This window comes from Polistes canadensis, unplaced genomic scaffold, assembly GCF_001313835.1.
Source record: "Polistes canadensis isolate GaletaPanama2010 unplaced genomic scaffold, ASM131383v1 scaffold_181, whole genome shotgun sequence".
In the NCBI taxonomy this organism is placed as follows: domain Eukaryota; kingdom Metazoa; phylum Arthropoda; class Insecta; order Hymenoptera; family Vespidae; genus Polistes; species Polistes canadensis.
In genome coordinates, this window is record NW_014569728.1 from 105,339 (window position 1) to 128,936 (window position 23,598).

The window sequence follows — 23,598 nt, forward strand, 5'->3', positions numbered from 1 at the left end:
CTTTTACGCATGCGCAGATAGACCAATTGAGTTTGGAGTGATTATTATTATTATCAGATTTTACTCTTAGTTTTTTTTTATTTATATATTTATATATATTATATATATTATATATTTATATATTATTTTATTTATGTGATAAAAAAGATAAGAGATAAAGAGATGAAGGTTAATATTAAAAAATTAATCAATCGGTGACACGAAATCCTACGAGATTTTGATTAGATTACATTAAATACTGAATATAAATATTACCCAATCAAGATTCAGCTAAAGTATTTATCTTCTATAATTTACCTTCAATTGTGTATATTTCAAAAATTAACTTCTTTAAGTATATATATATACTTGTTCTTAAATATTTATATGAATATCGTATTGAGAATTACAATAAATTCCTATAATACACTTATCAAAATAAGATGAAATAAGAAGTGCTTATTAATTTTAACGATCTTAATTGTTAATTATACTAATATGAAGATATTATCTTAATTTATGAATATGTACTGTCTTTATCTTATCAGAAGCAATAGATAACAATCAAATAATTTTGCTTTATTAAATATAAGAATGTAGATCAAATGCATTCATAGACCATTCCAATAGTTCGCAACAAAAATATGTGTATTTTATTTATTTATCGAAATCCTAATGCCAATGCTGAATCTTATCGGCTAATCCTTGCTGCTAATCGTGATGAATATTTTAAGCGTCCAGCTTTACCTGCACATTATTGGGAAAAACATCCTATGTGTTTAGGAGGTATATTTCAATTATATAGTTTTTTCTTTTATATGTATATATATTTATGTCTACTTAAAGGTTAATTTTCTTTCAACATTTTATAATAATTTTTATCTTATTATATTCTTACTTTTTACTGCTATTAGGTATCGACATGGAATCTGGTAAAGAGGGTGGTACTTGGTTCGCATTATCAAAAAAAGGAAAAGCTGGTATTATTTTAAATCTAAGTAACGAACCAGATAAAACTCCAACTCCAAAAAAGGGTCGTGGAACTTTAGTTAATGACTACATTACTTCTAATGATTCTGCAGAATGTTATCTAAAAAAATTGCATCGAGAAAATCAAAATACTCAAAGCTACAATCATTTTAATTTAATTCTGATTAATATGTAGTATGTATTCATCCTTTATCTATTAAGATTGTGGAGAACTAATTTATTAAGATCAAAATTATTTGTTACCATATAACACTTTGTTTTCTCGTTTTCATTTAGTACCGCAAATGTGTATTACTTGAATAGTTCTTTAAGTTCTTTGGGACCAAAAATGTGTCAAGATGATGTAATAGGTATTGGGAATAGTTTAATGGAATGTCCTTATAAAAAAGTTCAAGTAGGAAAAGAAAAATTTGCGAGTATTGTCAGTAATGTTAAAATTTCGCAGCAGGATGATATTATAGAAAATCTTTTAGAACTTTTAAAGTTACAAGAAAGGTATGTAATATAATATACTTACTAAAAAGACGTATATTAATATATATTAAAACTATTATATTATTATTTATCATTTATAGACATTTACCGGATCTTGAATTACAAAAAAGATCACCAAATAAGTGTGCTGAGCTAAGTTCTATTTTTGTTTCTCTTGCTGACTATGGTACAAGAACTCATACTATATTAATGGTTAATGGTTTAAATCAACTAACTTTTGTGGAAGAAACTCTTATGCCAGATTTATCGTGGAAGCGGCAATTATTTAACGATATCTTAACTGGTAATTAGAAAAACTGATTTTGATAATTGGTTGCATGTTAATATAGTATATAACACTTATATTGGGTTGTCTGGAAAATAAATATGTAGACTAATAAATGAGATGATTAATTAATGTTTAGCAAATTTACACAGATACACGCATTTATATCAATTTATTAGTAATATTAAAGAGATACTCACCATCATCATCGTCATTATCATCACCGTCATTATCATTATTATTATCATTATCATCATCATCATCATCATCATCATCATCATCATCATCACAACCATCACCATCTTCCATATTTTCTATAGACTTCTCATCATTTGAATCACTTTGTAGTAGCTCCGACGATATATTTGATGTTTCATTCGTAATCGAATCAATGCTTGGTAACGTCGTTTCTTCGGATGATGTTACCTACAAATAAAATATATTAGTTGTTTCTTTTTGATATATTTTTGCATCTTGAAGATATTGAGTTGCAATATATATATATAATTTATATTTACAATTATTTGTATTTAATTAGAACACAATTGTTAAAATACCTGAGAAAGTATTTCTTGACCTTCTAAATTTTTGTTTAGAAGATTTCCCATCCAAAATGCTGTAGAACTGTTGTTTAGTACAAACATTCCTTTCACGCTATAGACTAATCTTTCAAGCACAGATTTTGCTGCGGGTATATGTTTTGATAATATCGTGTCTTTTTTCTCCATCCCATCGCAACATACTGCATGCAAATACTTTGTACCAACTACAATATGCAGTAGAATATAATTAATTAAATATTAAAATGTGTTTACATTTTTCTCTTAATGCATTATAATACACTTTAACTTTTAGTACGTGCTATAGTTAACAAAGATTATGCATCATATGTATATACCTTGCATCAATTTTACTGATTTAGTTATATCATCTGATTGGTATTTTAAATTATGTTCCAAAATTGGTATGCCAGAATTTAAGAATAATCGTAAAAGGAGAGGCATACATCGTAAGAAGATAAGTATATTAGTTTTTGTTTTCAATGTTTTACATATTTGTACCATTTTTTGAACATTCGTTCCAACATCTAGCCATATTTGTATCCTTTCAGGATCTCTAAAGGAAAAAATCGAATCTTTAATAAGTTATAAAAATTTATTGAATTATTATGTGTGTATAGATTTTTCATTTTACCTAGTAGCTGTCGATAAAGATATTTTCACACCTTTAATTATACCATCGAATATCTTTTTATACAGTAAGTGAAAATTATTTCTATTTATTGATGGCAATCTATCCAAGTAATCGTTTGATTTTTCTAATTTTGTAACTTCATTTGGTAACCATTCCAATAACATAGTTATGGTATCGAGCGGTGATAATTCATAATCAATCCAACTTCTTATTAATGTACTAACAGCAGCTTTATACGAAGGACCAGCGTGTTTATCTTTAGACCAGTCCAAAGATAAAAATCCAAATGCCATTTTTGCTAACATGTAAAATTATAAATTATATACATGGCGTTTTACTAATTTCATAATTAAAAATATTTATTTTATTATTCATTATTATATATGTTTTTACCATTATTATCTTTATGCTCCAGCATATAACTTTCTGAATGTTTCATTACTGATTGATTAGTTGTAATAAGAGCAACACTGATTGATATTCTTGTGGCTATATCAGATAAAGATTCAATATATTTGCATGATTCAGTAACAAGTTCTTTGCAAGATTTAAGCGTTAAATTCGAATCATTTTGTTGACACGCTAATATTCTTAATCCCTCTGAAATGCATGAAAATGATTAACTATTGTAACTTGTATTCTGATACAAGGAATATAAAAACAATCTGTACTATACCACGAAGTAATGGATTATAAATAGCACTATGAAATTCTTTCCAATTAAAAACTGTTGTTAAAAGAGATAATATTAATCTTGCTGCTTCTCTTTTTTCATCGACGTCTTCTTCTCTGAGTTCTTCTACAATCTCATGTAACTTCTCGCATATTTTTGGCAACAAATTTATAATATCCTTCACAAATGCTTCATTAAGATCATTTTCGAACATTCCCAGGACTTCTTTAACAATAAAACATACTTGGGATATTGAAATGCTTTCTGTTGTTGGCGATGCATGTAAATCTAATTTAAAATCTAGTAAATGTACTATCTAAAAAGAAAAAGAGATACAGAAGGAATTAGCAAAATAATAACTTACTTTGTAATAAGATAATAAAGAAAGATAAAAATATGAGAAAATACTTTGGCATCGAGTTTTCTAAAATAGGCTGGATTTTTAAAGCACAATGTAGAACCCATTTCCCAACTTCCTTGTTCGCCACATGTATTTACAGTTTTTTCTAATGATTTCTTTCTTCCTTTCTTTTTTATAGTTTTTTCGACTTTTAAAAAGGGTGGTGGTGGGAAATAATGAAAATAACATGGCGGTGGTTGATATTTTGAATCACAAAGGGATAACATTGGACTTAATTCTCCTTGCAAAGACATTAAATCGTTTAACCGTGTTAATACTTGTTTTCGTAATAAAGGTTGTGATTGGGTTACAAAGCCGCTTATAATTTCTCGAAACCTGTAAACAACATATCTAAATGTTATATATATATATAATTAATCATTAAATAATATTTATTATTGATTTTCAATATCTACTCACCAATTAATACAAGATATTACAAGATCTACTGTTAAAGGCTCCGGTACATCAAAATTGTCTGGCATTAGAATGGAACATCCTAACAAAGAATCTATTTCTTCCAAGTTCCCATTTTCACTGAGCTTCATGTAACAGGTTTTTAATAATCTAAACGTAATAGGCACAATAGCTCCGTACTTTCTATTACTAAAATTTAATACCAAATTCTGTGGCTCATCATCAACATTATTCAAACCAAATTTAGGTATAAGTTCCCCGCTACAAATAATACCAATACATTAAATAAAAATAATCTGAATTAATTATCATACGTTTATTAATAAATTTGACTTACTTATAATCTGATTTATTAACCATGTACGTATTGATTAATTCTTCTTGTAGATAAGCGACCACGTATTGAAGGAATTCTTCATTAATAGATTCGGTTTGTGAAATAACTTGTGCCAGTTGATCATAAAATAATGCCTGCGAACGTGGATATGATTTTACTGCATGTAAAACTTTTTCTATGGAAAAAAAATATTTAAGTTAAAAAAAAAATTAAAGAAAGAGAAGTAAAAACAGGATATATAAAGTATATCAATTTCCTACTGAATAAATTGCGAGCAGACATATGAGTGTCTGACTTGTACGCCAAATGTTTTATTGCCATTACTGCTGCAAGAACTCCTTTGCATTTGATTCTATAACAAGAAAAGAAAAAGAAATACAATTATATTTATGCAGAGTTGTCATAATTGTCAGAGTAATAATACTAACAATGGTTTAATGGCAGAAAGTTGCTTTTGTAATACTATAAATAAATCATCACGTAAAGTATCTGCTAGTGTACTTGAACATAAACTGTGTAATAAGTCATTTAATGTGCCAACTTCTTCTATACCAAAATGATCTATTTTTTCTAATAGAATTCTCAAATGATTGCAATGCTTATACAAATATTCTTTTTCTTCTTTTCCCTCTGCCATTTTACACAATACTTTAAGGGCATTCCTCGCTGTTTGATCATTATTACCCATAAGCAAAATAAGTTTTTCTATTATTTCACGTTGCTTATGAATGGCATCTTTTTGACTGAGAAACTGTAATCTCAACCATTCAATAGCAAAATCAACATAAATTCTTTCCTCCGCTTTTAACAAATTGCTTGCTAATTGTAATGTGGATGATTGTAAATCTCGTACAACCTTCAAATCAAATTATTTGTACAAAATAGACTATAAGAAATGAAATGAATTTATAATTATTAATTACAATTGCATACCTCTTTATAATTATTATACAAAAGTTGAAGTAAACTTAATCTGTAAAATCCAGACCGCACGTGTTGTTTTAAAATAGCATCAACATTTTTCTTTCTTGATGATCCAGTAGGCAATATAAGAAGTAGTAATATTATATCCATTGGTTTTGGATCTTTCGTAACTTTTTTTATAATCATCAACGCCGCAGATATCATGTCCTTTGACAGTAGAATATTCATTTTAATATTTTGGATCATAATCGTTTGACTTTTATAACAATCTTCAAATTGTTCACCGTGAAGAGGCTGCATATCGAGATTGCGTAATACGCATAATATTTTCTTGTATGCTTCCACCGTTGTACAATCGCTGAGAATAAATCTGTGCAATAAATATTAATAAATTCTTCGATATATTCATGTTTTTACGAATTCATGTTGATTTAGAAATATTGTACATACTTAGCGATGGCAGGTATTAAATTTGTTTTTAAATGTTTATTCAACATTTCTAGTACTTTATCCTTATAATCATTCAAATATTCTTTTCCAAGTGTTAAATTATTAATACAGTCTAATACTGTATCTATCAGATCAGTATTATCATCCATTAATTTATTAAGAATGTCAGCAATAGCTTGATGTTGTACTTCCATTATTATATCAGGTATATACGGAATTAATTCCCGTTGAAACCAAAATGGACAAGTCTCTAGAAGCTGTTCGAAACATTTAGTTAATTCATCCGGATCGACAATAATTTCTAAAAAACGAAATTTTTGCAATAATAGTCGAGCCCAAGGTATTTTTTCTATAGATTCGCTGTAAAATAATGATATATTTGAATCTAACATATAATATAAAATATATATTTTAATTTCGTACATTTTTTTTATAAAATATTTTAAATTTTTCAGAAAATAATATCACTTACGCTAACAAAACAGATTCGTTCAGTTTATTTAGAAAGAATACATGTATATCAGGTTGTAGTTCTTGTACTTGCAATAGAATTCTTATGATACATGTATTACTTATATGATCGAAACTTCGATAATCAGAAGATACTTCATAATCGGATAAAATACTTTGTAAATTTTGTTGTTTATCAATAAATTCTTCTAATGAATTTATAATTTCTTGTTTTTGATACTCTTTACTTTTTAGCTTCTCTTTCATATTTTGTTTTATTATTGAAACTTCTTGATCTAAAAAATAAAAGATACATGTATTATATAATACAATATTTACTATATATCATGTAATAAAAGAAATAGAAGAAAAAACTTACCGAATTTATGCGTGCCATCGAAAAGTAATTTAATACCACATTCTTTAATAAAATCAATGAATAGTTTTGCTTTTTTAGTAATTTCTATTTTATTAACATCTTCGTCTATATTTCTACTTTGTTCTAGTATGACAATATTGTTGTTACTTTTTTCTAAAACATTAGACGTTTCATTTGTTTTGAGAGGAGTTTTCCTAACTTTTGATTTTGATCTTGTTTCATTTTTATTGGAATGTTCATCGTGCTGAGAAATCTTACTTTTCTTTGATGTCATATCAGTTATATCTGAATGTTTTCCATGTTGAATAAGTTTATTATCCTTTGATGTCGTATCAATTGTATTTGAATGATTTTCATGTTGAGTAAGCTTTCTTTTCTTTGATCTTCTATCTGTTACATTTGAACATATTTCATTTTGAGTAAGTTTATTATTCTTTGATGTCGTATCAATTGTATTTGAATGATTTTCATGTTGAGTAAGCTTACTTTTCTGTGATATTGTATGTAAATGTTTATCATATTTAGAAAGCTTATTTATTTCTTGTTCTAGATTTACATCACTTTTTCTTTTTTTTGCTATTATTTCATTTTGAGATAAAGAAGAAAAATTTGAATCATTCTTGGTTCTGCTTTTTGATATATCCAAAACAGGTAGCTTACGTTTTCGTGATGTTAATTCATTACTTGTTTGATCATCGTCGATAATATAATTACTTGTTGATACTTGACTTGAAATTACATTTACATTTTTATGTAAAATTCCTTTCGATCGGATCTTTCTTTTATCCATTACGATTAGGTTATCATTTGTTCCTATTTATTGTATTTTTTTTCAATATCATCAACGTTTCATTTTAGATCATAAATGCTTAATTAAAGAAACAAACTTTATAACAAACAAAGAACTAAAAAGTCTTTTTAATTATAAAATACACTATAATATTCTTCTTATTGTTAGTGTCACGTTAATCATTTAATTTATTTTGAACAAATTTTGGCGGCAACATTTAAGGTACGCTTTTATGCAAAAGTAAATAGTGACTTTTATAGTTATAACAAAATTAATTAGATGGCGCGTTATCGTGACAGTGCAGTCACGAAATAATAATTTAAAAAAAATAACTAAAGATAGGAATTTTTCCAACCTCCCTCATTTATACGTATACGTACATTTTTTTAAAAACAAGAATCTACAACAATAAATTTAATTGCACAATGAGAAAAAAATTTTTGTTTTAATAAATTTATTCCTACGGATGTATAATTGTGCGGCTATTTCTCTTTGATCGTTTTATTTGAAATATAATATAGAAGATAATAAATTATAAAAAGAAATAAAAATTATAACTACGTTTAAATTATAGTTTGAAATTTGTTCAAGTTTCGTTTAATTTGTGAATAACAACAACGGCAGCATGTGTTGTTACATATAACATTGGTTGTGCCACCACATACATACTGTTTATATTTGATATCTTATTTAAAGTATATTATATCAGTTTGACGTAAGACTCGTACACTATATCAGTTTCACATAAGATTTACTTGGCATATTTGTGTTCTCAGGCATCTTCAATAATTATTCATTCTCACAATTCATTTCTAGAAAAAAAAAATATTTAAATAAAGAAATCAAGTGCGTACAACGACAGAATGAATCAAATTGGAGAAATAGTTGATTTTAAATCGCTTGGTAATTATGTGACACTGATATTTTTTTAATAATATTGTTTTTACCACAGTAACTTATTGAGGAGAATGAATTGTACATGTTAAAACCCATTGATTTCGATTATTCTTATATTATTTGTCTCTTTCAATGTTTATACATATGCATGCAATAAAAATCTATTATTTTTTACTTATTATCAATGTCAGTAAAAAATTTACATTTATTTAATACTTTGTATGTTAATTTATCCAATATTTAAACGCTACTGTTAACATATGTTCAAATCTGTTTGTTTAAATATAATTCAAAACTTTCTTAAATCATATCGTATGGTAAAAAAAAAGGAAATTTATGGTATACTTTGTAAGATAAGTCGAAAGAATAAATAATAAATTATTTTCTATTAGAAATGTGTTAGAACGGTTTCATTTTTCTAAGAGTCTTTTTTTAAAGATCACATCTTGATAAATAACGAGTTTATCTGTGTTGATTAATTTACAAAAACAGTCTCTATTCGATAAAATATCTTATCGAAGAAAAAAAAAGAGAGAAGAAGATTAAGAGCAAATATGATTATATAATTATTACAATTATTAAATCAACTAGTCAAATTTTTACATATAAAATAAATCTGCATGATACTTGTGCATAATAATAATATGCATTATCATAAAAATAAAAATGTTAACAATTTTGTAAATAATTTATTTACATTGAAGATATTGAATGTACATTTTTATTCTTATTTTTTATAAACTTTCATATGCATGTATATATTATTGACAATTAATTTCAATAAAAAACAGGAATTCCTTTTACAATCTTGTCATCTAAGAAATCTTATTTTGTTTTATAAATATATATATATATAGATAATAATATATATAGATAAGATAACTCTTTCTCGCAAACGCAAATACATTTATTTTAGCGATATTGGATGTTTTCTCCTTCTCTTCTTATTATATATGTACAAATTTATTTCAGTGTTACATATACAATGGTGTCTTATTTCCACAATCGTTTGATTATAAATCTTTAATAAAGTACAACTTAAATATATAATATTATATTCAAAATAAATTATATATTTATAAAATATATATTATTTTACTAGATAAAAAAGTTAAAACTTTAAAAACTGAAAAATTGTCTTTTTATTATTATTATTATTATTATTATTATTATTATTATTATCTGTTTTATTTTTATAGATTCAGACATTCAAGAGTTAATAAAACAAAGTGCATTAGTAAGAGAATATGCGTATGCACCTTACAGCAATTTTAAAGTGGGTTCTGCAATACTTTGTACCGATGGAACAATCTTTAAGGGTTGTAATGTAGAAAATATATCATATCCTGTTGGAATATGTGCTGAAAGAGCAGCTATTGCAAAAGCAATATCAGAAGGGAATAAAAAGTTTAAAGTATTAGCAGTAATCGCGGATAAATTAGAAGATAAATTAACTACACCTTGTGGTATGTGTCGACAAGCTATCATAGAGTTTGGAAATATACCTATTTATTGTGCAGGGTCTGATATGAAAGATGTATTACGGACTACGATAAATGATTTACTTCCTTTTTCATTTAGTCAAATGGATATGAAAAATTAAATATTTTATATTATCTTATAACATAGTTCACACACACACAAGCGATATAATTAAGATTAAAATACAAACATAAAAATGAGGTTCTATAATAACTAATGAAATTATATACAAATATTATTTGAAATGCGTCGTGTGAATAGCCTGAATATATATTTTTACATACAAAATTAATGCAATGTAAACTGTTTTTGTAAAATATGAAGCTGATGCTTCATTTATTTATTACACAAACAGTCTATACTGCATTTGCTTTAATATTAATCTTTTTTAAATGGCTTTGTTTTATGCTTATTGAAAAAAAATATTAATAATATATCATTAATTCTCCAATAAATATTTATAATTTTTCCTTTTTTTTTTGATTATATATTAAGTTAAAGCAAATATTACATCTATTTTGTTATCACTCACATTGCACGTGCAGAAAAAGCACTAAGGGCTATAATAATCACTTCGAATTTTGTTATTGTAATTTATAATTTACCAAAATGGACACCTGAAAGAAAAAGAGAAAACAAAAAATAATATTATTATATGAAATATTGTTAATATCATTTAATATCAATTATGGGTGATGTAACTATTATATAAATATATCAACTATCAAACAATTTATACTATATACACATGTAGATAAAAATATATGTTATATATTTTATATATTTTATATTATTATATAATTATTATATTTTATATATAATATCTGAACATTTCAATTACTTTTCCGATTTCAGTTTGAAATCGGACGTTTCATATTTAATGATCTAATATATATATTACCTGTAAATAAAATATTTTTCTTTTCATATTCAAGTAATATTTAATACTCACCATCCAATGTAACACTGGCAAAGATTTTCATTATTGGTTGCCTGCTGAATTAACAAATCCACTTGTCGCTGAACGCTCAGCGATTCTTCGTGTGAAAAATCACGTCCAGTCAATTTATCTCTCACTCTTGTTATAATAGCTAAAGCCTTTTTGTTCAATGCTTCTGGTTGATTGTTATCACCTGTAAACAATACGTTTGCACATTGTCAATCAATTAATTAATTAAGTAATCATACAAAATCCAAATGAAAAACTACATAACGAAGATTACAATATTAAAAATTAAAAGGTTAATTCAATTAATTTTGTAACTGAATTATAAATTACAATTACCTCCATTTTCAACACTACATGGCACACCCTTCTTTGGTAGAGTAGCTGTAAGAGAGTCTAAGACATCGTGTTCCTGGCTACTACTAGAACTCATTCCTTGTGCATCTGATCTTTTGCCCTTTAGTGTCGTATTATCCATTAATCTCCAATTTAAAAGAGGATCATAAACAAAAGCTTCTAACACAGCCATTAAGCTATCTTTGTTACGATGTAGGACAGACATTACTGATTCACAAGTTCTTCTGTATGTGCCTTCAATTCCTGTTACCTCCATAGCATTTATTAACATTCGCGTCAAGCGAAATGGTATCTTTTCAGGAAATTTTTCACGTGTCATTGCTACTTCGAAACAATCTCCAAAATCAATATGAAGAATTTTGCCGCTTAAGCGATCCAACATTAAATTAGATGGATGACGATCTCCAAGACCAAGTATATAACCAACCATAGACATAACAGCAAGAGAACGTGTATAGTTTGTTCTACGATCAAACCACACTTCGCTCGATGGTGACTTCAACCATAAAAGCCGTGATAAGTCATCGCCATGAGTATGTTCTAAGGCATGCTCAAAAACTTCAACCTTCTGCATAAGCATAAGATGTTCATAGTCTGGTGCCATCTATAACAAGTATATATTTTACTAAATACAAATTATGTAAGATATAAATATATATTATCTTAAATTGATATTCTAATTTAACTCACTCTTAGCATTATCCTATGTTCTATATTAAGTAGTATTTTCTTTTTTTCTCTATAATCTCTGATCAAAGTATGTAACGTATCACAGTGTGGAACCCAACCAATAAGACCGCTATTTGTTGATAATGGAATTACTGCATACCTCTAAAAAAATATACGGATAAATAGTACAGATAGATTGATAATATAATTAGCATGCATTTTATTTAATAGCATAATACCTGAATAGTAAGATTTCTTCTAAAAGTATCTGGATCATGTAATAGAAGTGTATTTACTAAACCAAATAGCTGCATTACCCGCTCATCTTGTCTGAGATCTTCGTGTCCTTTTAGTAAAAACATATAATCTTTACCATTACTACCTAAAAAAGTTGTAAGCAGATGACGTATTAGTATAATTATCTTTTTAAAATATCTATAATAACAGTATAAATAAAAATACTTCACCTTTAATACATAACTTTCTTGGTCGTTGTTTGCTTGTTATCACTTGCATCGAGCTATGAATACTTGCTATCCTGACTATAGGTTGACCTGGACTATAACTCCCAGGCACAGCTAATTCTAAATCTCTACAAAGAAGGAGTTTTGGGCTTACATATTGAAGTTCTAAACTAGTCAACTGTGGCAATTGTCTTGATATTTTTCTAAATACATGATAATACACATCCCATGCTTGGTTTAAATCTTTAACATTTCTTGAAGCTTTATATCTATGGCACCACTCCTGTGCTTCCATTAAATCTTTTCCATAAGCTTGATTAAAAGACGTTTCTTTTAAAGTTTGCGGACCTCTTTCTAACATTGCATGTAATGGTTCCAATGTATCAAGCATCCCCTTGACATTCTTTTCTCCAAAATATAATCTACTGGCTTCTTCTAATCCTTCGTGCCATAATTCATGCCATAAGATTGCAACTCTAATTAATTCGTCGCTTGCCATTATAGCTTGTTGAACCAAAGTAGGACTGTGTTCGCACATACTTTTTAGTATTTTATTTGCTGCTGTTTTTCTAGCATGACTCGCACTTTTTGAAGCTACTGTTAATGGATACACCAGTGCTTGTGGATGCGTTTTTCCAATATCAATAAGAAGATGATGAATGCATCGTCCAACTAAAGTTCTGGGTGTATCTATTCTTGCTATTAGTTGTGGTATTACTTGTAGCCACGTATTAATTTCGATTAATCTGATACCTACCACAATAGCTTCGTATACTTCAGGCCATTGACCATAATCAAACCATAGTGTAAGTAACCGAAGTGTATCTTGTAAAGAGTTGCCATGAGAAAGATTAATTGATCTAAAAAATCCTTCCACAGCTGGAACAGTAAATTGTGATACGTATTGCGGGCTAGAAAGATTATTACGTGTTCCATTGTTGGAAGCATTCTCGATATTAGAATCACCCTGTTGGTGTTTATAAAACAATACAGTTTCAAAATTAGTATAAGCAAAAGCATGCCATGCTTTATACCATGTTGGATCATGTTTTGTTGCAGCAGCATAATAAGATAATACTGCGGGTATAGAATGTTCATTTATACCTTGTAAAGCTTCCAACCATTCTCCCAATTTTAGATAACACCTTGCAAGCAATCTTTTTCTTGCATCCTGTATTTTTTCATTCTCTTGATTTATTACCGATACTATTGTTGGTTGCAGAGAATTTTGCACGAATCTTTGCAGTTGATTATATGCTTCCTCTCGTTTTTTTGCTACCCACATGTGTTTACAGTAAGCAAATGTTACTTGCGGATGAGTCGTTGGTAAAGGTTGATCTGGTGTTAATGAGGGATCTACACCCAATAACATAACTAATGTTTTATGACATAACATTAAGCTACCACTTTTTCTACAAAGGCTAGCATATTTAAGCCATGTATACATATCTTCTTGCGGAGAAACAACTAAAGTATGAACTTGTATTATTTTCTGCCAATCCTCGACAATTTTCTGTCCTCCTTGAAGTCTTTCCCACCACATAGATTTAATAGTAGATCTTCTTTCTGGAACAAGCTTATATTGTATTACTTCTTCTAGTTCTGCTAATTTTTGAACTTCCACCATAGCATTGTAAGCTCTTTGATAACTTTCACCAGCCATAGCAGTTAATTCTGTATCTAATAAATCTCTAGCACTATCAATAAGCTGATGTGCAACATCATATTGTTCGTCGTGTATCGCTAATACTGCTCTGTAAAAAGCCCCATCTTGAGTATCCTTTGGTATTAGTGAGATATATTTTTCCATACTTTCCCATTGACCCAAACCCCATGCAGCTGCTGCTGCCATTCTAGCCATTCTTTGTTTTATTTCATCATTCTGATTTAACCATTGTTTCGTAGCCTCGTCATGCAATTGTCCCCATTCTCCAAGTGCTTCCAAACAACGCATTTCACCCAAAGTAGATTCCACATCCGTAGGATCACTTTCTAAACGTTCCTTATATAAATGAAGCGCCTTATCCCAATTATGAAGTTTTTCATACCAACGTACTTGAACTTTAAGATCTTGCTGACTGTATTGATTCATAACATACTCAAGTAAACCTTCTGCAGCTTCCTTTTGTTGGAGTTTATTATTAATTGAAATTAAAGATTCAAATACATTACTATTTCTACTTTTATGAAATTCATCTTCTTTGTAATGCAATGCTTTAGCATAAGCGCGACAATGCATTGCTCTTTCTCCTAAAATTTTATTATCTAATGGTAATGGTCCTTTGTCGCAATGTTCCATAAATTCGGCCAAATTTAATATCGTCTGAGTTATTTCAGGAAGATCTGGTACCATTAATGCTTGCTGAAGTGTTTGAATTAATTCTGTTCTATATGTATCATTGAGTTCGGTCCAACAGGAAACAAATGCTGCATTAAATAAATCACGTGGTAACTGTGAATAAGTTTGTGCAAGAGCCCAACATGATCTTAATGCTGGAGATGGAGATTCTTTAAGTAAACCAATAGAAAGACTTCTTAACCATTCAAGCCAGTCATCTTTAGATACCCTACGGGTTGCTGTCCAAGCTTTTTGTAAATTTGAAGCTGATACATGCAATCGTTTGATGGTTGCTGTATCTGATGGTGCTAAAGGTAAATCACGATTCTTATTTCTTGAATGTCGATGTCTCATTAACAAGAAATCTTCGCTGTCCGCAACAGTCGATTCTGTGAGAATCTTATCAACTAAAACATCATAGTGAGGATTACTAATTTTATGTTTTGTCATGACCTTTTGAACCAATGTAATAAAAATCTGATATTTTTTCCCCAACTGTATCAATAGAGCACAAAGCGTATCCATCGCTATACTTCTTAATTCTGGACATTGATCCAACGTTCTTACTAACGGATGAACGATTCTTGATGCAAAATCGGTAAAATCCAACGTATCTGCTAAATGATCTACTGTTTCTAGTGCTACTCTATTCACTACTATAGGACAATCAGTTGCATGAAATAATTTCACGATTGGTGGAAGAACTAAGTGAAGATAATTGTCAAGATTATTTCCAAATTTTTGTAATGCAAATAACAACTTTACTGTTACCGCACGGTCTTTACTAGTGTCATGTGTCAATACCCTTAATATGTGTGGCATTAACTGTGGTAAATAAATTTTGAATTCTGCTCCTAAAGCTATTGCAATGTGTTCAACTAAAAGAATAAGTGTACTTTGTAGAGGACTATTCACGATCCAAAATTCCTTAATCAAATTAAATATATCATCGAGATAATTACGAATATGTTGTTTCACAATAGCAATAAGAATGGCCAATTGTTGGAATAAATATTCTCGAAAATTGGCATCTGTCGAACGTACAACATTCAAGAAACTTGGCATTACTTGAGAGATGTATGGAACGCACTTAATACCAAGACTTTTAAATATAAAAGTCACTGCTTGTACTACCATCGTATGATGTTGAGATAGTGTAGGATCACGAATGATACGCATAAGAGTAGCAATGGCTATTGCAGGATAATATTCTTCTAAGGTGGGTGATGACATATTTACCAACATTTCACTAGTTGTTAAATCTTGTGTACTTTCTACTTCACTTTTAGTATCAGCCATTGATGTAAGCGTATCCAATTGCGAATCTATTTGGCCAAGATTCATTTTGTGTTTATATGGATCTAAAGCTCCTAATAATCCAAGAACTCTTATTGTTTCTCTTCTGATGGCTGGCTGTTGTTCTGTTTTCAAAAAATTAATAAGTACATCTAATAGAGATGGATATTGCATGTATGGTTTTACTGCATGTCCTGTACTTCCAACTAATTGTCCAAGAACCCATAAAGCAACACCTCTTTTTTCTGGTGAACTAGCATCTACTAACATTTCAAGTAATATTGATAATAATTCAGGCATCCACTGTTGCATTTCAGCACCATTAACTTCCGCTAAATCTCCTATAGCACGAAGGATTGCTAATATTACTCCTGGATTTGACTCTGCTTCCTTTAATTTTGGAACAAGAACTTTTAAAATTGGTTCCATATATGGTCGAATAAGTTGTGGCGCACTGACTACTAATTCGTCCAACATACGGGCAGCTTGTTCTTTATTACGACCCATTCCAGAATGTTCTAGTTCGGTGAGAAATTGTATAAGCGTTTTACGAAGGGATGGCATCACGTAAGCAGGATTCATATTACTTAATCTTCCTATAGTTCTAATTGCTTGCTCTCTTATATCAAACATTTCATCATTCATAGCAATAAATAATGCAGATAAATTTTCTGCCTGTGCTAAATGAATATCAAATGAATCATTTAACGAAATTAAAACTGATTTTCTTACATCAGAATCTGTATCTATAATTCCTACAACTAACAATTGTCCAAGAACTGTAGATACGGTGCTAGTTACTGTAGGTCCTGGTTGATTTAGTGCCAACCTTAATAATCGAGAACACGTTTTTACAGCTTCTAATCGAACTTCTGGTTGTTCTGACGTTAAAAAGTGATCAGCACATCTTCTTACAAATTGTAATAAAGGATTACCATCAAAATTGAATGTGCCAAGTGTTTTCAATGCAAGAACTGTTGAAGGAACATCTACTTCTGATGATGGCATGGATACAGGACTAGCTACAGTCCAGGGTGCTCCAGGATGTCTTAATGGTTTCTGCATTAGAACTTGTGACAACATTCTTAAGAGACCTTGTGATATGTCCAGTTTTAAAGATGGTACACAGTGTGCCAATTCTCTAAGAGAGGTTGTCAGAATAGGACTTAATCCAGTTGCTAACATTGGTTCTAAAAGATCCTTTACATCAGATGCAATAGTTAACTTTACAGCATGTCCTAAAAGTGTTATACATATAAATACTGCAGGCTCCAAAGATATTCCACGTTTTTTATTAGGTGTTTCTTTTGACGGTAGTAAACTTTTAATAACTTCCATAATTTTAGGAAGATATGGATTTATCGAATCTTCAACTGCAACAGCTATGAAACCAATAGTCATAAATGCAGCATATCTATCTTTTTCACGAGCTCTTAAGGTCATTAGAAGATAGGTCATAGATTCTTTTAAATGGTCCTGTGTAAATTTTTGCTTATTAAATGCTGCCAATCTTGGTAACAACATCATTAGTGCATGTTGAATATGTGGATTTCTCGAAATTCTTTGATTCATCACATCAGTATAAATATCATCCAATCTCTCTTGCATTAAACATCGACAAACAGCTGATTCATGTATTGAATATAACGAATGTTGAGGTCCAGAAGAATTTTGAGATGTTCCTGCCAATTTAGATACTATTGTTGTTTTTAATCTAGGCATTAACGATTGTATGTCATTTTCATTTTGTTGCGCGGAACAATTTAATCTTTCCATTAAAGCTTCATAATTTATTTCCCATCGTACATTACTACATCTTAGTAATTCATTTAATACTAATAATGAACCATGCACTCTGTCATCTCTGTTGACACCTCTTTCTTTTAAATATGAATCTTCAAATCCTGCCATAACTTCATCATAACATTGTTTATACCATTGCGATTTATGCATTTGTTTAGCCGTTTCCCTTTGAGCAGTAACAACTAATGCTGCTCTTAAAGCTTCAACAGCACCTTCTCTTATCACAGGTTTTGGGTCACGTGTTGCATTGAATATAAGATCAAAAAAAGGAGTAACTTGTTGAAAAAAATATGTTGGCATTGATACAGCAAGTTCTCTGAGTACAAGTACAGCAGCATGACGCTTTCCCTCATTCCTATCACCTCCAAGCCATTCGAAGGCACGTCTAACTTCAAATTCAACATACTCCGCTGTGTATGTTCCAGAAACTAATGCTAATTTGCCAACAGTTTTTGCAGCCAATTCCATAACACCAACATCATTAGATGGTAAGAGATTTCTCAAGTAATTTGCAAATCTTATTATGCGTGTATTTATATTACCAACGTCAGCTCCAATAAGACAAATAATGGCTAATATGCCACCTTTCTTTTCGTTCATATCAGAACTAGATACCATTTCAAATATATGGTGATTGAATTCATCCATAAATGCGGTAATCTCTTCTTGAGATACCTCACGTAATTCTGTCTTAACATAAAAACATAATTCCTTGGCTGCTTTAGTACGTGATTCTTCATGTCTTGACTTAAGTCGTTGGACATATTGTTGTACAAGTGTATTTGTCATCTTTGTAATTATTAATACATTATCGCGTTTTTATTTTCTCAAATATATACTTGCGAGTCAAGTGTCTAACATACTAAGTACTGCATAGAAAAAAAATCATCCTTTGAGGTTATGTTCAAACATTGTGTTTCCATACGAGCGCTTACGGAGGCGCTTCAAATCAATAAATCATGGTGCTTGAGTTTAAGTTACGGCTACTTGGAAACGTAACCTTGACTCTTTATTATAATAATGTTATTTAAACAAAATTATAATAATTTATTTAATTTGTATGCATATATTTATATATAATGTTCATAATTTTCAAAAAATAATAGCGAAGTAAAGAAATTTTGTAAGTTACTTTTCAAATTGATTCTAAAAGTTTAATTTTACTTTTAAAATTATTTGTACTTTTTTCTTAAGAGAATTAATGAAGTAAAATATCAATTAAATAAATTATAAATTGAATTGATTTGTTTGGATGTGGTTTATATATTATACATTTACATATTTACGAAATATAAATATTAGAAAAAGAAACAAAATATTAATGACTAATTAAATTAGGAATTTTTATTTTGGTAATTATATTACCATAGTAATTGATATTTTTAAAGTTTATTTAAATATAATAATGTTTTTTTTTTTACTTAAATATGTACAATATGCATATATTTTAGGCAAAAAAATTTCTTATTATTTTATATTTCCATATAATGCACTGTCCCCAGTTATTTTATATAGGGATCTTTAAGTCTTTTGCAACTATTATTAAAATTTGATCTACACTCAAACACCAATTTGCAATATTTTTTGATACTCTGCACCAATTCTCACCATGGTGTGGTTCTGCGGCAATACATCTTTTCTTAACTTCTTCTTGTTGTTCCTCGGTACCATTTAAAAGCTCAAATTTATAAAAATAAGCCCATGCATCTCCTAAATCTGGATCTATTTTAACAGTTCTGTTAAACCAGTCTCTACATTTGGAAATTTTGTGTTCGCACCAAAATAATCTGCAATAAATAATACATGGTTGAAATAATTAGAAGTATTAATTATAAGAATTCACAAAATACACATTTACGAGATAAAATCTTACTTTGATACCGCAAGAAGAACATGCGGATCGTGTTCACATTTCTTAAGAGCATCAACGCTCTTTGTTTTTCGTTGTGGTCGTGGTTCCATAAAGATTGCTTCTGCCCAAAGTAGTCCTGATGTAGGACATTCTTGTAATGCTTTTGCCATTAGAGTATGTGCCATATCACGTACACCACCAGATTTTAATTCATTTCTAATAGCTTCAAGCCATAATTCTGCATTTTTGGGATTACGTAATCGTGCCTTTTCTAAGACCGATCTAGCTTTCGTTACTTGATTTTTTCTGTGTTCTAAATGTGCCAATAAACGCCACAAAGGAATTGAGTTCGGACATTTTTTGATCTGAAAATATTGAAAAATAAATATCAATTTCTGATAGAAGACAAAAATTACATTTAATAGAATATAAACATATAATTACTTACAGCTTGATTATAAGTTTCTAATGCTTTGTCTAAATCTCCTTGTTGTTCCTCAATTTGTCCTTTCATTAACCATAATTTAGGGAAATCTTCAAACGCTTCAAGGGCTTCTTTTAAAAGATGTAAAGCTGCATCAAGATTGTTGAGAGCCCATTCTAACTTTGCACTTTTCATCATTACTCTTGGCGTGGGAGCAGATGCTCTGGCTTTTGCAAGTAAACGTCTTGCTCTTTCATATTCAGCATTTTCTGACTCCAATTTTACTGCTGCCAACCAAATTTCTTCTGAATTTGGATTAGCTTGAAAGGCGAGGGATAAGATACCTCTTGCAGCAGGTACATCTCCCTATAATACACAAATAAAATAAAAAGATTATAATGTAAAAAAAAAAAAAATGATTAAATTAGAAATATTTGTGATTAGATTACATTAAAGTGTATATAATAAATAAATACTTACAGCCAACCATTTAGATTTAGCTCCCATAAGCCAGAGTACTTCACTTTTAGGGCAATGTGCAACTGCTCTTTGCAGTAAAGATTCTAAAGATTCACGTGTACCGTATGTTTTCTCGAAATAAGCTGCTCGCAACCAAATGGATTTTTTACTAGGGAATGTTGTTAATGCATATGCATACACTGCTCTTGCGCATTCTAATGCTCCTTGTTGAGCACACTAGAATATTAATACAAAGTTTTGTTTATTTTATGTATACAAAAAATTAATGTATATAATATAACGATAAGAATAACTTACAGTTTCTGCATCTTCCATCCAAGTATGTTTTCTATCTTCCTCCTCAACACCAAAACCAATAATGGCTTTAACAATAACTTGACAACAGTGTACTGCTCCAGCTTTTTCCGCTTCCATAGCTTCTTTAAACCAATGCTCTCTATTAATTTCAACTCCATTTGCACTTAAGGAAGATATAGCTCGATCAATAATTTTTTCCACCATGTGTTTATTTCCATTGGCTTCTTCTAACTTAGCAGCTGTTGTCCATATTTGTCTATCAGTAGGGATGTTTTCTCTAGCCTTGTTAAGAACTTTTCTTGCATTGTCATAGGTTTCTAATCTGGCTAAAGCAAGCCATAAATCAACACTAGTTGGACAACACTCTACAGCTCGACTAAGAAGAATACGAGCATCTTCTGGTTCCTCCAATTCAACTGCTGCTTTCCACAATCTTACAGAATTTGGAATATGTTCGAGAGCTTTCCGATAAACTCTTCTTTTTGCCTTAGCTTCGGTTTCCAAGTCAGCAGCTTTTATCCATATTCTGACCGATGTTGGAATATGTCGTACTGATTGAGCGATCACTGCTTTTGCAGTATCAGGCGGCTGTAACCTTGCAGCTTCTAACCATAAATCTTCAGATGTTGGGTTCACTTCACAGCCTTTCATTATTAAATTTCGCGCCGCTTGAACCTTTCCTGTTACTTCTTCTAACCGAGCAGATGCAATCCAAGCAGAAGGATGATTAGGATTTGTCTCTCGCAATGATTTCAATAACAATCTCGCTTTTTTAATGTCACTAAGAAATGAATAAAAGTATAAATTAATCGATGCAATTTTTTATTACCTAAATAAATAAATAAAATTTACTTACTTGATATCTCCACCATATGTTGGGATCATACTCTGCAAATCTGTAAGATATCCTTTTGGATCAACAACAGTTTGTCCTTCTACAGAGTCAGATACTTGGTTTAATTTAACATTCATAAGAGTATTCCTTGCTTGTCCAATTTTCCTTAAATCTAAGTCTCCAGTTGGTGTCAACATTCCAGGTGTAGCTACACCAGGCATCATAGATGCTAAACCACTGGATGGATCAATACTAGTAGAAGTTTCTCCACCTAAATTTCTTGCTAATACAGAGTCTGGTAATGGTGTGAATTTTTCTGCTCTAGGATTTCTTTGTTTTCTATTTCTAGCATCTCCAACTTCGGGAACATTTTTCCATTCGTCGTCACTAACATTAACTAATTCTCTTTTTAAATCTGAAAATTGTTGTTGAATTTTTGGACGTTCTTGACGATATCGTTCCAATTCTTCCCTCAAACGTTTTTCTCTATATTCTTTACGTTTCTCATCCATTCGTTTATCAATTGCCTCATAAATTGCATCGGCTTCTTCATCATCTTTATCATAAGGATCCTTGAAGTATTTTTAAATATTAATAACAATAAAGTTTTCAATATTTCTCTAATATTGTTAATAAATATATATATTTATATAAATACACTAACTTTACTAAAAAGGGAACCTCCATAACCAGAAAATTCATCATAATTAGAATCATTTAAATCTTCTTCATCTTCTTCTTCCTCTTCTTTTTTCTTTGCACGTTTTGTAGGTGGAGCATGTCTATCATCTCTGTATACATTCAAGATAATAATTAATTAAATTAAAAGTACATTATTAATGATTTAGTCAATGTTCTCGCTTTGTTACAAAAATTAATGCCCGTTCAATCAGTAAAGTTAAGCAATGATGAATACGGTTAGTGCACGGATAGGTGACCACAATATTTGTTACAATGGCCAATGTTATATTAATATGAAATAAATGACACTATGACAATGCGTATAGATATAATTTTACTAATCTTTACTTTTAAATCATTTATCACTTGTTTATACTATTTCCCTATTTACAACAATACTTACGATACATCATTGGCATCTCTTGCTGGACCGATATCAGAACGTGTTGTAAATCCAGTAGCTCTGAAATAGGTTAGATTTTAAATGAATTTCTAATCAAATTTGTTTTAAAGTTAATTTTACAATATATATAATTAAAAATTGTGATTAATTATATCATTTAATTTACCCTCTTCCAACACCAGCTACATATCCAAGTGGAGCTGGTACGCCAAGAAAATGTTTCTTATTTCTTGTAGACAAAGATACTGAAGGAACCGCCATCTCAATTCAATGATGCACGAACTGTTAACACTAGTTATTCATTTATTAAAAGATCAACAACATTATTTAAAAAACTTTATATGAGGTTTATTATTAAATTGCTTCCATATAAACAGAAATCCTGAAACTTACGAATATAAAGAAAGGATACACAATCTTAGATTATGAACATAGCATAAGTTATCCACACTTATCCACACTTCTCATGTGAACACAAATGAAATAAAAATCAAATTTTAAACGATAAATAACATATATATATATATTTGTTATCACAAATAATTTAAATAATTAGTTAGATAAATAACTATATATAAAAATATAAAATATATAGTAGAGAGAGGGAGGAATATCATTTATTAGCGATCGA

At 29.5% G+C, this 23,598-nt stretch overlaps 4 protein-coding genes across 4 annotated transcripts; 1 reads left to right on the plus strand and 3 right to left on the minus strand.

The window, feature by feature from the left end:
* Positions 1-146: 146 nt before the first annotated feature.
* On the plus strand, positions 147-11,049 carry LOC106789374 (transport and Golgi organization protein 2-like). The gene is made up of 5 exons (XM_014753523.1): positions 147-765; positions 894-1,143; positions 1,246-1,464; positions 1,545-1,747; positions 9,840-11,049. Exons 1-5 carry the CDS (start codon positions 624-626, stop codon positions 10,241-10,243), a joined length of 1,218 nt encoding a protein of 405 aa, XP_014609009.1. The 5' UTR covers positions 147-623; the 3' UTR covers positions 10,244-11,049.
* On the minus strand, positions 1,725-8,027 carry LOC106789372 (Fanconi anemia group D2 protein homolog). The gene is made up of 16 exons (XM_014753522.1): positions 6,954-8,027; positions 6,597-6,870; positions 6,125-6,484; positions 5,684-6,044; positions 5,179-5,606; positions 5,011-5,102; positions 4,751-4,925; positions 4,417-4,674; positions 4,005-4,332; positions 3,600-3,912; positions 3,317-3,523; positions 2,924-3,221; positions 2,628-2,845; positions 2,287-2,495; positions 1,930-2,155; positions 1,725-1,817 (listed from the first exon to the last, which is right to left on the minus strand). The coding sequence occupies exons 1-16, from the start codon at positions 7,741-7,743 to the stop codon at positions 1,804-1,806; spliced, it is 4,551 nt and encodes a 1,516-aa protein (XP_014609008.1). The 5' UTR covers positions 7,744-8,027; the 3' UTR covers positions 1,725-1,803.
* Positions 10,588-18,981, minus strand: LOC106789371 (serine/threonine-protein kinase mTOR). Its single transcript, XM_014753521.1, has 6 exons — positions 12,562-18,981; positions 12,334-12,476; positions 12,116-12,256; positions 11,408-12,029; positions 11,075-11,255; positions 10,588-10,739 (listed from the first exon to the last, which is right to left on the minus strand). The coding sequence occupies exons 1-6, from the start codon at positions 18,782-18,784 to the stop codon at positions 10,724-10,726; spliced, it is 7,326 nt and encodes a 2,441-aa protein (XP_014609007.1). The 5' UTR covers positions 18,785-18,981; the 3' UTR covers positions 10,588-10,723.
* Positions 18,982-19,375: 394 nt separating this feature from the next.
* Positions 19,376-23,452, minus strand: LOC106789383 (pre-mRNA-processing factor 6). The gene is made up of 10 exons (XM_014753542.1): positions 23,361-23,452; positions 23,134-23,258; positions 22,968-23,027; positions 22,548-22,674; positions 21,905-22,455; positions 21,049-21,829; positions 20,752-20,967; positions 20,296-20,637; positions 19,869-20,212; positions 19,376-19,782 (listed from the first exon to the last, which is right to left on the minus strand). Exons 2-10 carry the CDS (start codon positions 23,226-23,228, stop codon positions 19,503-19,505), a joined length of 2,796 nt encoding a protein of 931 aa, XP_014609028.1. The 5' UTR covers positions 23,229-23,258; positions 23,361-23,452; the 3' UTR covers positions 19,376-19,502.
* Between the last annotated feature and the right edge of the window lie 146 nt (positions 23,453-23,598).